The 18,053-nt window shown below is 40.9% G+C and overlaps 1 protein-coding gene across 5 annotated transcripts; it reads left to right on the plus strand.

Moving 5' to 3' along the window:
• The first annotated feature begins 2,376 nt into the window (after positions 1-2,376).
• Positions 2,377-16,092, plus strand: RPP40 (ribonuclease P/MRP subunit p40). Of its 5 annotated transcripts, XM_073224199.1 has the most exons (10): positions 2,410-2,549; positions 3,489-3,634; positions 3,945-4,016; positions 4,148-4,292; positions 11,038-11,106; positions 11,729-11,824; positions 12,581-12,706; positions 14,332-14,530; positions 14,655-14,789; positions 15,872-16,092. In XM_073224199.1, exons 2-10 carry the CDS (start codon positions 3,617-3,619, stop codon positions 16,068-16,070), a joined length of 1,059 nt encoding a protein of 352 aa, XP_073080300.1. In that variant the 5' UTR covers positions 2,410-2,549; positions 3,489-3,616; the 3' UTR covers positions 16,071-16,092. The 5 variants fall into 5 exon arrangements, with proteins under 5 accessions (XP_017527034.1, XP_036854257.1, XP_017527030.1 ...); XM_073224200.1 differs by lacking the exon at positions 3,945-4,016; XM_017671541.3 differs by lacking the exons at positions 3,489-3,634; positions 3,945-4,016 and having other exon boundaries at positions 2,380-2,549.
• The last annotated feature ends 1,961 nt before the right edge of the window (positions 16,093-18,053 follow it).

An 18,053-nucleotide genomic window follows, 5' to 3' on the forward strand; every position in this document is an offset into this window, starting at 1 on the left:
GATCACTCTGAGGAGAGCCCGCAGACGGGAAAGAGGAGTGAGGATCATGAGTGTCCTGATGAGGGGGAAGGAGCAGAATTAGAGTAAGGTGGGGGGGAATCCAGGAGAGAGGGGGTCTCAAAAATCCAGAGGGAAGTGTTTCAAGGAGCGACTTAAAATGTATCTGGGGATTTGTTCTAATCAGGTAAGGGAGGACATGCCAACATGGAAATGACTGTTCTGAAGGAAATGGCTCTTAACTCAACAGCTCCCTACAATCAGGAGACGGGTCAGGCCAGGCAGCCACAGGGGGCAGCATCTCTGGTGGTCAGGAGACAGAGGGAGCGAGGGGAAGCACCAGACAGAGCCTTTACTGTGAGAAGTAATGGGCCAGGCAGGGTACGCAGACCAAGCAGGGTTAGGACCGGCAAATTTCAATTATTTCAGCAGGCTCTTGAGCATAGGTACCTGTCTTTGCAGTTTATAGGGCAGGATATTAGCCTGGAGTGTAGCAGCCCCGCAGAAGAGGGGTGGCAGGGTGCAGACATGGGATTAATTTGCAGTAAAAGGCAGGCTCACAATACAAATTATTTCTAGGAGTACACCTCTAGGAATTAGCTAACCCTGGAAAGGGCAGGCCCTCCCTGGCCAGTGAGGTCCTAGATGCCAGAGCATCAGAAAATAAGAATACAAAAATAAGAAAATAAAGTTAATACAAGGAAGACGTGCTCAATTATATCATCTGTGTTAAATACGGCTATAAGACTGAGTGAGAGAAGAACAAAAACTTGGCCTTGAATTTGGCAAAATGGAGATCACTGGTGTCCTTGGTAAAAGCCATTTCAGTGAAGCAGTGTGGAGGAAAGCTGGAATGGACTGTGCCGGGAGAGGACGCGAGGAGAGGCAGCTCTAGCGGAGCAGAGCAGCGGAATGGTGAATGCCGAGGATCTGGGGTCAAAGGAGGTCTGTTTCTTTAATGCACAACATGAAAGCATATTTGTGTGCTGACTGAAATGACCCAGGAGGGAGACAGAAATGAATGACATTGGCAAGGGATCATTACAGAGAGAGAACTCCAGAACTCTGGGGAGATAGGCTGAAAGGACTCTTCAGCCCCACATTAGTTGAAGTTACAGCTTTAATCTTTAAATAAATGAGATCTTGACTTCTAATTCATAATCCAAGCACACCCCACAGAATATATCTCTATGTACTGTTTCCCTGGAAGAATACCTCTGAGTTTTTGAATACCCAAACTGCAAAGCAGCTATTTACCTCTACATTTTCCAGCTGATGTAGTATAAATATATTTACTATTTAATATATTTAAAATATATTTAAATACACATATACAATTTATATTGTGTCTTCAAAACTTAATAACATTTTGGACTAAATGGCTTCAAAATTACACTATAGTCACTGCAGAAAAACTCGGAGCATCAGTGAAGGAGGTGTATGCATCTGATGGTTGTCTAAAAGAGGCCACTGCTACTTAATTGTGAGGTGACCAAAAAGCAACGTTTTAAGCATTTTACATTTTAATATATTGGTAACTTTTATCCATATTGTGATTTAAAAATTGGTAGTTTTTCAACTGATTTGCTATTCTTTAAAAAATTTCCTGGTTAAAATACTGACATACTACATTTTTCTTAGTTTTCCCTGAGATAGACATTTCAGGTACAAGTTCCTGACGTGGACTGGCAAATGACTCTCCAGCCTTCTCTTAGTTTTGAATTTGTAAATTACTAAACTTCAGTTCTTCTGAATTTTACAGTAAAATTGATGCTCCAGGAAGTTGTACCACAAGCAGTGTGCTGTGTTGCATCCTCTCTGCACAGAACTGGGACTGTGTATACTTCAGTTTAAGATGCATGTATATGCAGTAGTTGGAGTTGATCTTAAAAATTATGGAAAAATGAATTGTTACTATAACCTCCAACAGCAAAAAATTATTAACAAATTCGGAAGAGATTTTTAGAAAGAGACCTTAAAAGTGGTTACGAAGGAGTCATTGTAGGGCGCAAAACAGAAGGAAATTATGTATTACTTTCCTACACAAACTTCCTTCTGTAGGACCAATGGGGGACACAGAAGGGGGATTTATGCCAAGAGACAGCAGCTGGGAGGAAGAAAGGGAAAAATAGGCGGCTTGGAAAAATCAAGTTCCAGGTTTCCAGGTGTCAAGTATTTCCATTTCAGGCAGTGAATTGACCCCATAAGATTCTGCCAGGGATCCCAGTTCTCTTAGCCAGCCAAGCCGCAAATCCAATTGTCTCCGCTAGTACGGCCCTGCCACACCGCGCATGCTCGCAGGGAAGACGCGGGGTGGGGGCGGGAAGGGGCGGGGCTAAGGGAGGAGAGGAACGGGTGAGGCGTGGAAAAGGGCGGGAGAGGGGAAGGGGCGGGGCGCTAAGCTGGAGGGCGGTTTGCGCCGGCAGAGCATGGCTACCCTTCGCAGGCTGCGAGAGGTACCCCGGCACTTGCTGGTCTGCGAGAAATCCAACTTCGGGCACGACAAGTCGCGCCACCGGCATCTTGTGGAGACCCACTATCACAATTACAGGGTGAGTCCGGCCGCCACGGGCCCGCCGATTCAAGCTCCATCCTCACCGGCTGGAGAAGTTTGGGGAGATCCGCGTTTTGCGCGGCGTGAGGGGCCCGCACTGGTGCGCGGAGGGGCGGGACCTCTTGCCGGGCATGCTGAGAGGTGTAGTCTCTTAACTGCTCCAAACTGGTAGCTTGTCGACATGCAGGACTACAACTCCCAGGATGCGCTGGGCGCGGGGACGGTGCCAGCCCCTCGGAAGGCGTGGCAGGGAAGTGTGCCTGGCCGCCTCCAAAGTTTGGTATTCTGGCTGCCTGCTCGGGTCCTAGACCAGCTCGAGTGGATAGCATCCCGTGGGGTCCGGTGTGAGAGGCTGGGTCGGGACTAGCGAATTAGGAGAGTGTGACGGCTGCGATGTGCAGCCGCAGGCCGGCTGCAGCTCGAGGCCAGAACCGCGCTCCGTCCCTTGATTTCTCCCGCCTCTTGTCTGCGCATCTTCTCCCAGCACCCTGTTGAGTCCAGACCCAGAAAGCGACTTCTTTTTCTAAACTGGTTCAGTATCTGAGAAACTTTATGCCTTGCCTGCCGCCTTCTGCGGTCTCCAGCCAAAGTGCGCCATTTAGGCAGCTTTGGGGAAAAATTCGCTGTGGTGGCCCTGCTCTTAAGCACAATTTAGGAGCTTTATGGGGTTGGTAACGCTGGCTGTTGCTTCGGGAAGATGCCACCCTCTCGGGGCGCCTTTTTCCGCAGATGTGGAAAGTAATCAGTGAGGTTAATTATTGGTTTACCCAGCTTCTTCAGTACAAGAAAACAGGCCAGATTCCCCGTCAAGTGTGTAGTGGGCCGTTTTCACCAGCCCATTTAAGTGGCGAGGCCTCCAAAAAATATCAGTATGAACATGATGATGGTTTGGGCCTTTTACCCTTTAAATTGATCACACTAACCTGTCCGGCCACAGGTTCGTAAGCGGCCCAGCAGCAACAGAATGAGAGAAGCTGCAGGATCCTGGCCCCTCGGGAACAGACTGGCATTAGAACTTCGGGAGAACAATTTCGTTACATTTAACATGCCTGCTTTGGACAGCTCATGCCAGACAGTAATAGGGTTTGTACCTTATCTCGCCCCATTTGATCTGTAGAATTCTTCTGTCTAAAAAACGGAAGCATCCAGGAGCACTTCTGCTTCCTGTGAACTCTTAAAAATTGATGTCTCTAAATTCCTTATGCCCAAAGGGACAGTTCCCTTGATTCCACCCTGCTACCAAAGTCAACAAATATAGGGATATTCAGTTGTGCTTTATTTCCCTAAAAATTATAGTGGACAGGACATAAAAATTTATTGCTCATTTGCAAAAATAGGCAATTTGCAAAAAAGTAAGAGCATGCCATTAAATTTTTTTATTTTGCTTATCCAGCTTTCCGGTATAGCATGTTTCAAAGCAGAAATGAAAAACTTGAATTGTCAAATTTCTCTTTTCTGGAGATTGGTAAGTTAAAAGAGTTTTGTAGAAACATGTAAGGGAATAGTTAGTAGGCTTCGTGATCTTATATCAACCCTAACGACTTGGGTTTTGATCTACATGAAAATAAGACTTGTTTATATTACATATTCCAATAGGTTTCATTTCTGATACCTGAGTGTGGGATACTCTCAGAAGAACTGAAAAACCTGGTTATGGAAACTGGACCCTATTACTTTGTGAAGAATTTACCTCTTCATGAGTTAATAACACAGGAATTCATCAACACCTTTGTAAAGAAAGGTAGGAAAAACCACATGGTGTCTGTGAACGTGGCAAGATGAGCAAGTATAGGTGGATCCTATCACAACACTAGGGTTCTTCTCTTGTTTTAAATAGGGGCTGTGGGGATAGTCTGTGTGGTCAAGTGCATGCATCCCTTCCCCCACCCCTCAGTATTCTCACCGTACTCTTGTGCCTTCTTTAGGCAGTGGTTTCTGATTATACTTGTCCACAAGTGTTGTGTGAGGATGTGGTAACATGAGGGTATCCTCATCTTAAACAAGAATTGATGGAGAGGAAAGTCGCGATCCATGTGTTCAGATGCACTACTGTGTGTGAGTGGCTGCAGAGTCCGCTCTGCTGCCAGCGGTCCCCACAGCAGCTGCCTCAAAAGATTGTTCTCCTGATGCAACCACGGCAGGTCAGAGCCAGGGGCTCATTGCAGTTCATTCCATGTCTTCTACTTAGATTTTGTGGCCCTTGCCCTCCTCTGCTCACCCGATTTTCAGTCATATCTGCTGCGTTCATTGGTTTGTTCCAGTTTTTTCCTAGGAGTCATTTGTTTGAAACTATTTCGGAGTGTCTTTAAAATCCCACCCCCACCACGCCACTGTACTTCTAAGAAAAAAAGGCCACTTACTAATCTTGTCATAGCCCTGTGTCTGCCCACTCCAGGGGGACCGGGAAGAATCCTAGTTACCGCAGCTTCTCTCATTCTGTTGCTGCTGGGCCGCTTACGAAGCTGGACATCTTGTCTTTAGTCTCATTGACATTCCTTTTACCTGTTTTTTTTTTTAATTGAAGTATCAATAATACACAGTCTTGGTTACAAGTATACAACACAGTGATTCATCAGTTCCCCGCATTACTGAATCTTCACCCCCCCCACAGAGCAGTTGCTATCTGTCAGCATAGGAAGAAGCTGCAGAACCGTTGGCTGTATTCTCCATGCTGTGCTTCCATCCCTGTGACCAACTTATATTATGACTGAGAATTTTGTGCCCCTTTATCCCCCTCAACCCCTCACCCTCTCCACCCACCTACCTCAGTCCTTCCCCCATGGTAACCACCAGTCACTTCTCACTGTCTATGCATACTGCTATTTTGTTCATTTTGTTTTGTTTTTAGATTCCATATAAGTGAAATCATATGGTATTTGTCTTTCTCTGCCTGGCTTATTTCATTGAGCATAATGCCCTCTAGCTCTGTCCATGTTGTCACAAGTGGCAGGATTTCTTTCCTTTTTATGGCTGAATAATATTCAATGATATATATGTACCACATCTTCTTTATCCATTCATCTATTGATGGATACTTAGGTTGCTTCCATATCTTAGCTATAGTAAATAATGCAGCAATAAAAATTGGGGAGGATATATCTTTTTGGATTAGGGATTTTGTTTTATTTAGATAAATTCCTAGAAGTGGAATTAATGGGTTATATGCTATTTTTTTTTTAGGGTATCATTAATATACAGTCACATGAGCAACACTGTGGTTACTAGATTCTCCCCATTATCAAGTCACCACCACATACCCCATTACAGTCACTGTCCATCATCATACTAAGATGCTGTAGAGTCACTGCTTGTCTTCTGTGCTATATTGCCTTCCCCGTGCCCCCCCCCCTCTATATTATGTGTGCTAATCGTAATGCCCCTTAACCCCTTTATCCCTCCCTTCCCACCCATCCTCCCCAGTCCCTTTCCCTTTTGTAACTGTTAATCCCTTCTTGGGTTCTGTGATTCTGCTGCTGTTATGTTCCTTCAGTTTTTCTTTGTTCTCATTCTCTACAGTTGAGTGAAATCATTGGGTACTTGTCTTTCTCCACCTGGCTTATTTCACTGAGCGTAATACCTTCTATCTCCATCCATGTTGTTGTGAATGGTAGGATCTGTTTTTTTCTTATAGCTGCGTAATATTCCATTGTGTATATGTACCACATCTTCTTTATCCATTCATCTACTGATGGACACTTAGGTTGCTTCCATTTCTTGGCTATTGTAAATAGTGCTGCGATAAACATAGGTGTGCATATGTCTTTTTGAATCTGGGATCTTGTTTTCTTTGGGTAAATTCCTAGGAGTGGGATTCCTGGGTCAAATGGTATTTCTAGTTTTAGTTTTTTGAGGAACCTCCATACTGCTTGCCACAGTGGCTGCACCAATTTACATTCCCACCAACAGTGTAGGAGGGTTCCCTTTTCTCCATATCTTCACCAACACTTGTTATTTCTTGTTTTTTGGATGGTGGCCATTCTAACTTGTATGAGGTGACATCTCATTGTGGTTTTGATTTACATTTCTCTGATGATTAGCAATGTGGAGCATCTTTTCTTGTGCCTGTTGGCCATTTGTATTTCTTCTTTGGAGAAGTATTTGTTCAGGTCCTTCCCCCATTTTTAATTGGGTTATTTGTTTTTTGGATATTGAGGTGTATGAGTTCTTATATATTTTGGATGATAACCTCTTATTGGATAAAATGTTTCCAAATATATTCTCCCATACTGTGGGTTGCCTTTTTGTTCTGCTGATGGTGTCTTTTGCTGTACAGAAGCTTTTTAGCTTGATGTAGCCCCTTTTGGTCATTTTTATTTTGTTTCCCTTATCTGGGGAGATATGTCCAGGAAAAAATTGCTCATACTTATGTTCAAGAGTTTTTTTGCTTATGTTTTCTTCTAAGAGTTTTATGGTTTCATGTCTTACATTTAGGTCTTTAATCCATTTCAGATTTACTTATGTGTATGGAGGTAGACAGTAATACAGTTTCATTCTCTTGCACGTAGCTCTCCAGTTTCCCAACATCACCTACTGAAGAGACTGTCTTCCCCATTGTATATTCATGGCTCCTTTATCATATATTAATTGACCATATATGCATGAGTTTATATCTGGGCTCTCTAGTCTGTTCCATTAATCTGTGGGTCTGTTCTTGTTCCAGTACCATACTGTTTTGATACTGTAGCTTTATAGAACAGCTTGAAGTCAAGGAGTGTAATACCACCAGCTTTGTTCTTTCTCAGGATGACTTTGGCTATTCAGGGTCTTTTGTGGTTCCATATAAATTTTAGGTTTCTTTGCCCTACTTCATTGAAGAATGCTCTTGGTATTTTGATAGGGATTGCACTGAATCTGTAAATTGCTTTGGGCAGGATGGCCACTTTGATAATTAATTCTTCTGATCCATGAGCATGGGATAACATGTCCATTTATTTGTGTACTTCTTTAATTTCTCTTATCAGTGTCTTACAGTTTTCAGAATACAGGTCTTTAACCTCCTTGGTTATGTCTATTCCTAGGTATTTTCTTTTTGATGCAATTATAGATAGAATTCTTTTCCTGATTTCTCTTTTTTGCTAGTTAGTGGTTAGTATACAGGAATGCAACGGATTTCTGTGTATTCATTTTGCATCCTGCAACTTAGCTGAATCTAGTTATTAGTTCTAATAGGTTTTGGTGGAGTCTTTAGGGTTTTCTATATATAGTATTATGTCATCTGCAAATAGTGATAGTTTTACTTCTTCTTTACCAATTTGGATGCATTTTATCTTTTTGTCTTGTCTGATTGACATGGCTAGGAATTTCCAGTACTATGTTGAATAAAAGTGGTTAGAGTGAAGATACTTGTCTTGTTCCTGATATTAGAAGAAAAGCTTTAAGCTTTTTGCCATTAAATATGACACTAGTTGTGGGTTTGTCATATGTGGCCTTTATTATGTGAGGTATGTGTACCCTCTATACCCATTTTGTTGAGCATTTTTAGCATGAAAAGATGTTGAATTTTGTCACGGTTTTTATCCTTTTGTTAATGTGGTATATCCCAATGATTGATTTATGAATACTGTACGGTCCTTGCATCCCTGGAATAAATCTCATTAGTCATGATTGATGACCCTTTTGATATATTTTTGAATTTGGTTAGCCAATATTTTGTTGAGGATTTTTGCATCTGGGTTCATGAGGGATATCAATGTAATGCCTTTGGTTTCTTTAGTTGTAAGTTTAGTTTCTATAGTTTCTTTTCTTTTTTTAGTTTCTTTAGTTGTAAGTTTAGACTGGGATTGCTCTTGTTGCTTGAGGTAGGCCTGTATTACTATGTACTTCCCTCTTGGAATTGCTTATGTGGCATCCCACATATTTTGAATTTTGTATTTTTGTGTTCATATGTTTCCCTATATTGCTTGATTTCTTCTTTGATTTGTTCATTGATCCATTGATTATTTACAGCATGTTGTTTACCCTCCATGTGTTTGTGGATTTTTTGTTTTCTTCATGTAATTGTTTCCTAGTTTCATACCACTGTGATCTGAAAAGAAGCTTGATATAATTTCAGTCTTTTTGGATGTATTGAGTGTCTTTTTGTGTCCTAATATGTGATCTAGTCTGGAGAATGTTCCATTTGCACTTGAGAAAAATATGTATCCTGCTGTTTTTGGGTGGAATGTTCCGTATATATCTGTTATGTCCATCTGTTCTATGTTCTAGTGTGTTGTTCTGTGCCTCTGTTTCCTCATTTATTTCCTGTTTGGATGATCTGTCCATTGATGTAAATGTTGTGTTAAAATCCCTTAATATGACTGAGTTACAGCATTTCTCCGTTTAGGTCTGTTAGTATTTGTTTTATATATTTGGGTGCTCCTGTGTTGGGTGCTTAGGTATTTATAATGGCTGTAGCCTCTTGTTGGACTGATCACCTTATCACTAAATAATGTCCTTCTTTGTCTCTTGTTACTTTCTTTATTTTGAAGTCTGTTTTGTCTGATATAACTACTGCTACTCCTGCTTTTTTCTCCCTTTTATTTTCATGAAATATCATTTTCCATCCCTTCACTTTTAGCCTGTGTGTGTCTTTAGGTCTGAAATGAGTCTTTTGTAGGCAGCATAAAGATGGGTCTCATTTCTTTATCCATTCTGTCACCCTGACTTTTCACTGGTGCATTCATTGCATTTACATTTAAGATTGTTATTGATAGGTATGTATTTATTGTCATTTTATTAATTGTTTTCTGGTTGTTTTTTCTGATCCTTCCTCTCTTACACTCTTCTCATTATTTGATGGTTTTCTTTAGTGTTGTGATTGGATTTCTTTTTTCTTTAATTTTTTTGTGAATCTATTATAGGATTTATTTAGGCTTATGATTAATATAAGGTTCATAGTTTCCTAAATATATAATAGTCTATATTAAGTTGATGGTCACTCAGTTTTGAACCCACTCTAAAAGTACTACTTTTTTATTCTTCTTCTTCCTCCACACTTATTAGATGTCATGAACATCTAATTTTTGTGTGTGTCCCTTGACTGATTTTGTTTATAGTTGATTTTACTACTTTTTTTTTTTAACTTCATACTTGCTTAGTTAGTAATTGGTCTACTGCCTTTACTGTTTGAGTTAATTTTCATTGATAAAAAATATTCAGGCTTAATATTTGGTTTCTGCAAGCACCTCCCCAGTTGAGCTGAGAGAAAGCCAGGAAAACTGGAAAAGGCTCTCTCCATCTGCCAGGCAGCAAAGTCTCCCTCTGCATGCCAGGCAGCAAAGTCTGCATGCTGCTGGACCAAGTGGGCTGGGCACGCAGGAAAGTACCTTGGGGCTGAGCCACCGGTGAGGGGGTTGAAGTATGTGGGGCTCCCATGAGTGCCCCATCAGATGGGCAGAGGGAGGGCCAGGGAAGTGTTGTCCACCTGCCCTTTCTCCTGTGGAGAGAGCTCCATCCAAACCTGGCCCCTCTGGCACCCTTCCAAGTGCTAGATTTATTGCTAGTAAATCTTTCGCACTGCTGCCTCTGTGATGAGGCTTGTTAGCAGGACCATCCAAGGATGCCTGTCCTCCACCAGCAGCAGGAGCCTCAGCCCCACAGTGTGCTCCAGCTCTCCCTGGTGTTCTGCACCATTAGCCAAAGCCCAGTGTGATATGGACTGTGCTCCCCGAGCAGATCTCCAGGGCCAGGTGTGCAGAGCTGAGTGCTTATCCTCTTCCTGCTCCGTTCATTCCCTCCCACTTGTGCGCTGGGATAGAGGAAGGGCTTAGGCCCTGCTTGATTGTGGTTCTGTCACTTTTCTCTGTGTGGCCTTCTCTCCTTCCCCAGGTGTGGATGGTCTGCTCTGCAGTCTTTGGGTCATTTTCAGAATGAGTTGTGTTTGCTGTAGTTGCTTCCTTGGTGTGTGCGTGGAAGGAGGTTTCCACCTTGCCATCCACTCCATCATCCCTGCCCCCTTTCGTCTATTCTGAAGGTCGGTACTACTGTGTCGGTAATGTGGGCACTGGCTGTAACAGGTACTTTTACATCTTACCAGCCTGACCCTTGTAGCAACTTTATGATATAGGCCTAGGATCCCCATTTTACAAGAGAGGAAACTGAGGCTCCATGAGATTGAGTAGCTTTAACTTCAGACAAGTTCCTGGCACATTTTGAAGCTTCACCTGGCATTCTGCCTCTCAGGAGTGCATGCTTACCTAATATCCTACTTTGTGTCTCTGCAAGCATCTCCAAAGGTACGTGCTGCACCCTGAGCCCATTCTCTGCTCAATGGGCATCAGCTTGCACAAATAGGCCCTGGGTTGGAGAGTGAACTGGCAGGAGTGTGGCCTTCTGTGTCCTCCAGCACCCCTGAGTGTGTTAGGCTCATTGATGAGCTGGAGCAGTGGCAGATATGGACCCTTACTCACCTGGAAGATTTGTTATCATGTGAAAATAACCCACTAATTTTTTGCAGGTGTGACTTTATTTTTCTTGCATTAATTTCCCCTCTGGGCTTTCTCTTACAGGTTCATGCTATGCACTAACATACAATACAAATATTGATGAAGACAATACTGTTGCCCTACTGCCAAATGGTAACACACTCATTTTCTTCCTTTTTCCTTAATTTTAAAAGAAAAACATACTATTTTTTTTTTTTAAGGCAAATCCTCAGATTCATTCTCTTTCTTAGAAGGAGCTGTTGTTAAAGTTTGATGTTTATTCTTCATGACATTTTCCTGATTTCCAAGAGGGAAGTACATAGTGAATTTATAAACACATACAAAGGTTGTTCTATTTTTTTTTTATAGCATAAATCACATCGTAATACATTGTTTCTAAATTTGTTTTTTTCCCAAGCTGTCTTAGACATCTTTCCATACCATGGGATATAATTCTAGCATACTATTTTTAATATCTTGAAGGTAGTCCAAAGAAGAGGTATATCATGATTTAACTCTTCCTTCTTTAATAAAAATTTAGGTATTTCTGGTTTCACTATTATAAGTAATATCCTTGTATGTATAATGTGTAAGTTATATCCTTGTATTATAAATGACATGTACGTGTAAATAATATCTTTGTATTATAAAGAGGATTCTTATATGCATTTTATTACACTGATGTCTAACTGCTCAATTTGCTATGCTTTCTTTTATGGCTAGGAACATGTCATTTTTTTAACATCTTTTTATGGGAATATTATTTGATTTATAGGGAAATTAATTTTGTCACTGGATAAGGATACTTATGAAGAAACTGGACTTCAAGGTCGTCCATCTCAGTATTCTGGCAGAAGAATCATGAAATTTAGTAAGTAATATGCTCACCCCACCACATCAGTTCCTAACAAGTCAGTAATCTTTCTGTAGCAATTCAAATTCGAACATTTGAAAGTATGGCTTTTTCTTTAAAACTTCTGACCGCAGAGGCTCTCGGTTGGGCTTTGGAGAGAATGGGATGGGCTGTCACACCTAGTTCTCTTCAGCTGTCAGCTGCATCTTATAATGCTCATAGAAGTGGACTAATCTATTAGGTGTATGTGTTTTGGGTCAAAAATTCAAAGTAATGAAGAACTCAAGGTAAGAGTCTACCACTTGTTCTTAATAAAGAATTTCCTTTGATTGCCCAAGTTTTTATGAGTAGAAAGTCATAAAAGACAGGTAAAAAGCCATAAAGACTAGTAGAAAAAGATATGGAAGGTCATAAAGACTAGCAGAAGGTCATCCTGGAGGGAATAGATGTCGATCTGCTAATGGTGTCTGGCTTTAACATCAGTAGTGAAGGCTGCTGCATCCATAAGCAGATTAGAATTGGCCTTCCTTGCAAGGACCTCAGCCCTTGGTCTTTGACCTACAGAAAATATGAATTTAAAACATCTGTTGTTATTAACTCTCAATGCTAGAAATGCCCATGAAAGGCTGAGTTTTGATTTGGTAAACCAGAGGAAATGCAAGAAAAAAACAGTAAAATGTTCAAAAATTCTGATTTTTTAATATAACACTTTTTCCACAGTGCAGGCTGTGAATATATGAATGAACTGTTTATTCCTTCTTCCATTTTTTCAAGTTATTTCCATTGATTTGGTGGCTTTATCCTTCAACTTGGATTCTAAGAAGTATGAAAGAATATCTTGGTCCCTCAAAGAAAAGAAGCCATTGAAATTTGATTTTCTTTTGGCTTGGCATCATACAGGTATGAAAAATAAATTATATAACAATACAGTGATTTTTAAATGTAGTTGTTAAATCAAGGGGAATAATAATGGAGGATTGAATAGTGACTCATCCCTATGATCAGGGATGTTGTGTACACATATGTGTAAACATTAAGGAAGCTGCTTTGTCTCCTCTGACATCCCAGAGAGCCTCGTGCAGGATGATCTCGGTGTGCAGCCAACCGCCTCCATCTCCTTGGCTTGTATGTAGGTCTGGAGACCTTGAGGGTGTCTTCAGAGCAGCCTTTACCTGCTTCTCCCCTTCCTTCCTGTACCTTACCTCAGATAGCCTTGGCTGTAATGTTTTAACACAAATAATAGTTATATACCCAGACTGCTTATTCATTATTACAGGGTAAATTAGCTGTACCACTAATGTCAGATTAAATTTGTTGTAATTTGGAATTGATTAGAAAACTAAATTTAGTTCAAAGTTTGGTGGTCACCAAACGTGTTAATCTACTTAAACTGCCAGTGCCTTTTAGAAGCATATCTTTGATCCATCCCAAGATGATAATGAACTGAATCATCACAATTATGACGGTGTGGCATTCTCCTTCAGAGAACAGGGATCCCATAAGTTCATTTTGGAAATAGGCGTATCCATCTGCTCCTCTTGGGAAGTTTCTGGTCGTGAGTGCTCGGGGTGGCTTGCATGAGTCCCAGGTCTGTAATATGTTGGCGCTTCTCCTATTAAAGAAGAGATACAGGAGGGCAGAGAGACTAACTGACATTTCAGTTGCATGAAGTCTTCATTGAGGGCCTTCTGTGCATTGGGCTCTGAAGAGAGCTCTGTGTTCCTAAGACTCCTCATTATTTTAAGGGCTGATAGGAACTGTGAAGGGTCTGAGATTTTTGCCCTACGTACAAAGCTAAGAAGTTAGCCTGCACGGTCTCATGGATGCCAGCAGAAGACAACAAGGCCCAGGCCAGAGACAAAGGACTTAATTACTCGCAGCAATAGCCGGGGCCAGGGGGTCAGCATTTACACCAGTTCACCAAATCCCAGTGCCTACAGGGTGACACCCAGTGGGTCAGGTGGTTCTGGCATAGGGTTGCTTTTCAGGAGAGGAGCCCACAGTGTAAAGAACTCCAGGCTTACTGCCTGCTGCCCTTTGCCCTGGAGGGAGGGAGGGAGACATTATTTTTATTTCACTAAACAGTAAGCAAGCCTGCCCTTTGCTCCACAGGGGGCCACCCTTGCTGTTTTCCAAGGCTGTTGGAAAATCCTTGAGGATAACTAGATTTCACTGGGTTTTTCAAAGACAAGTTTGAATAAGATTCTGTCATTCAGTTCCTCTTCTGTTTCCTTTACAGAGATTGTGCAAATATACTCCTCTCTCTGTAGAGTTCACTCATTTTATTTAAGTATAAGTAATACCTGTGGTATTATTTATTAAGTCAAAGTTTTCTTATTAGAGCAGATGATGAAACTAATATGAGTTGAATCTAAAAGTATTATGCTTTTCCAGGAAAAATGTGAAAGAAAATGAGTATTTAATCCTACCTGCTTCCCATAACTCTCAGATGGGAATGGGGTGGTTTCAGGAATCCACTGATATTGTTTACAGTATTCAAATGGCCTTACATGGTGTGCTTTTAGGTGCAGAAGACTCAACGATGGTGTCATACTTTTCCAACTACCAAATCCAGGAGCATCAGCCAAAAATAGCCCTGAGCACAGTGGCCGACCTGCAGTGCCCAGTGCTGCAGAGCAGCTCACTCAGGGGAGACCCTGAGGTGGCGTGCAGCGCCCCGGAGCTCCTGGACTGGCTGGGCGCTGTCTTCAGTCATGCAGAACTGTGCGTACGAGGGTCCCGGGCTCTAGGGCTCTGCTGGCTTCCTGCTTTTAATAGGGGTTTCATACTTTGAAAATGATCATGTGGTGGATATCAAGTTTTCTTTCTTTCTTATTTTTTGTGACAGAAATAATGAGCCTAATAATTTCATATCAACCTATTGCTGTCCTCAGCCAAGCACAGTGGTGGCAAAAGCTTATTTGTGTACAATCACTGGTTTCATAGTTTCAGAGAAGATATGTCTCCTCTTGGAACAGCTGTGGTGAGAACACTTTTTGCCTTCTGTACGTCATTTGCCCTTGCCAATGTGAGGTTTTAGAGCAGATGATGTGCCACTGTGGGCAGTGCTACTGTGCCAAATTGCAGGGTTTTCTCACACACATTTCCCCTTTTTTCCATGCGTGGGCTCTCAGTGCAGTAACAGTATCATCTCAAACAACATAATTATCCTTGGTGATAGGAAAACTATTGCCAAGCGCGGATCCTTATGAAAGACACAGAGCAGAGCTTAGCTATGCTTCTTGAAAACAAACTGCACGTTTTTCTTGGTACAGCTGAAGTTACAATACCACTTTAAGAAAACAGCACTTTCTGGAATGCTTTGTGGTCTATTTTAAATATTGGAGTTCTGCAAAATGTTTCTCTTTGAAGTGGGGTGGAAGAAAGGACTTGACCATCTTTGAACCGGAGTCATATCTAAGATCTCTCTGCTCAGCGCTAACAAACCTGGGTGTCCCTAATCAGCCACGGTTTGTATAAAACAGTACTGAGTTTTTCACTTCGGAATAAAATGCAACATTGTATCTAATGTCGGGAAATTCAAATCCCATATTGGAAAGACTAAAAAGTGAGCACAATGCCTTCTCAGTCTTCACTTTAAAAATGTCCTTAAGATTTAAGTCTTTAGGGTTTTCTTTTTAAAACCCAGCATCCTTTTTCATATTTATTTGTTTAGTACTTTGATTTTCCTCAATAGGAAAGCTGAATTTTAAAAAATCCAGTAAATTTTTCTGCACTTTGAGTTAACAGAGACTCTGAAAAAAGCACTGTTTAAGGGAAGGAAACTCTAAGTTTGAGGGGTTTTTTGTTGTTGTTCTTTGAATCTTAAATGATCTACAGTTAGCTTGAGAACAGCTGAAGTTTGTTTTGTGTTTTGTATACTGGTTAAAATTTATCAAATTCACAGCATAGCATCAAGAATTTAATTTCCATCTCCTAATTTTTATAACAAAACCATAAGGGCTAAGCTTCGTTGGAACATCATAAAAACCATTTACCTTGAGTAAGTAAAAAAAATGTGAACATTCATAATTCTCCTTGTTTTTTATTATCTTTCTTTTTCAGTCACTACTTTGATGAACCAAAGTTAGCTCCTTGGGTTACATTGTCCGTTCAAGGCTTTGCAGACAGCCCTGTTTCATGGAGAGAAAATGAGCATGGTTTTCGAAAAGGAGGAGAACATTTATACAACTTTGTGATTTTTAATAATCAAGACTATTGGCTTCAGATGGCTGTTGGGGCAAATGATGGCTGTCCACCATAAGAAAATACAAAATTTGAAATCACATTTGTTTTTGTTCATGCTTATTCTCAGATTTCTTAATGGTAAAAACGCTGTGTTTAGTCAGGCTTGTATGATGATGATATTTCTTAGATCAGCATCTGTTTGCTGCTCTGGATGTGGGTCCGTCCTGTGACTACAGCTGGGCCTCTCGTCCAGTGAATAGCTCATTGCTGGTTTCTCCCTGTCCGTATAAGCACAAGGGTGTAGGTTACTGTCTGATGTAGTGGCTGGGATGGCAACTGTAGGGTGGGTAAGTGTGCTGTTACTCGGGCTCATGATTGCAACTTTTTCATATAATAATAATAAGAGCCAGTCCCTGCTCTAAGTGCTATTCATACATTACCTCATTTAATTCTCACATTGATCTGTGAGGAAACAGAGGCACAGACTATAAAGCTACTGAGGTCCCAGTGCTTGTGGATCTGAGACTTTTCCCCAAGCGAGCTGGTTCCTACGTGTGTGAGTGTGTGTTCTCACCGGATACCTCTGGCTCAGGGAAGGATGTTTGGGTGCTGTGTATTAAAGAACAATCAAGAGAATTATTTTTTCCAGCAGTATGGCTGATGAGGACCAGCTGAAAATAACTAAAACTCAAGGCATACATATCAAGAACCATTTTTTAAAATCTATCGATGAACTGCAAAATATGAATTCTCAAAGGCTAAAGAAATAAATTTCTAATGAAGTAGAAACCCAAAGAAGTAGTTAGGGTACTGATGCCAACTTTTCACCCTTAGGATATTTGTCAGATGTTAAATCAAACCTTGCTTTTCACAGCCTGGGCTGGGGAAGGGGCAGTAGAACAGCAGACACAGCTCAGGGTCTGCCTAACATAGAAGGGCTGTTAGGAGACCTTGTCAAGTTGAGACACCCAGAAGGGTAGACTTAGTGTAAGGGAGGACTATAAATAAGCCTGTCTGCCTCCCCTACCCCACTTTGTACTCTCCCCCAACCCCCACTGCAACAGATAGTAAAGAAGATTGCCTGTCTTGAGGGAAAACATCTCTTCTGAGCACAAGGAGCCCTTAAGAAGTGGCTTGTTCATGCAACCTGGGCAGTCTAAAAAAGTCTCAAGTTGGAAATTTAAAGAGCAGGATTTTAGTGCCTTCCAGTAAAATAGATTGTCTTTGGAGGAGCCAGAGGTAGTTTCAAGGAAAATAAGTTCACAATAAAAACTCACAAATAAAATAGATGAGTGAGCAGAAATAGTGGACTCAAGAAGCAGGCCTACAAAGCCTTAAGATACTAAACATTACTGAATACAATATAAAGCATATTTTGTATTTAAAGAAATAAGGGAGATTAAAGAGCTTGAGTATAAAAACAACTAAGCAGATTGGGAAAGTATCAAATGGAAATAGAGGAATAAAAAATACCACATTTGAAAATTCAGTGGTTGGATAACAACAGACCAGACACCACTGTAAAGAGAATAATAGGTAAGAAATTAGGATGTTTTCAGACTTGCAAAAGCTGCAAGACTTCTTCACCAGCAGATCTGTGCTACAAAATAATTTAAGGATGTTCAGGAATAATGATACCTGATGGAAATCTACACAAAGGGATAAAGAGCCCTGAAAATAGTAACAATGTGGGTAAATATGATTTATTATTAAACCTCTTTAAAAGACAGTCGTTCAAAAACAATGAGTAGTTAGACTTTATGTAAAAGTAAAATGGGTGATAATAGCTTATAAACTAGGAGGGGGGTATCTACACTGTTGTAAGGTTCTTGTACTGTATGTGGAATGATACACTATCGTTTGTGGACTGGGAGTTAAAGATGCTGTACTAAAAAGCCTAAAGCAGCCACTGAAATAACCAACTAAAAAATTGTAGCCATTAAACTAACAAAAGGGATAAAGTGGAATCATAAAAAATATTTGATTAAAAAATGACAGAAAAAAAAGAGCCTAGAAAACAGATGGGATAAATAGGAAACAAATGGCAAGATGGTAGACA

Source organism: Manis javanica, chromosome 16 (assembly GCF_040802235.1).
Source record: "Manis javanica isolate MJ-LG chromosome 16, MJ_LKY, whole genome shotgun sequence".
NCBI lineage: Eukaryota > Metazoa > Chordata > Mammalia > Pholidota > Manidae > Manis > Manis javanica.

Bases quoted from the DNA above. Each gene is read 5' to 3' on its own strand.
- RPP40 (XM_017671541.3), top strand. From the start codon at position 2,427: ATGGCTACCCTTCGCAGGCTGCGAGAGGTACCCCGGCACTTGCTGGTC. The intron at 4,293-11,037 runs GTAGGAAAAACC...TTTCTCTTACAG, and splicing joins CAACACCTTTGTAAAGAAAG to GTTCATGCTATGCACTAACA. The intron at 14,790-15,871 runs GTGAGAACACTT...TTTCTTTTTCAG, and splicing joins CTCCTCTTGGAACAGCTGTG to TCACTACTTTGATGAACCAA.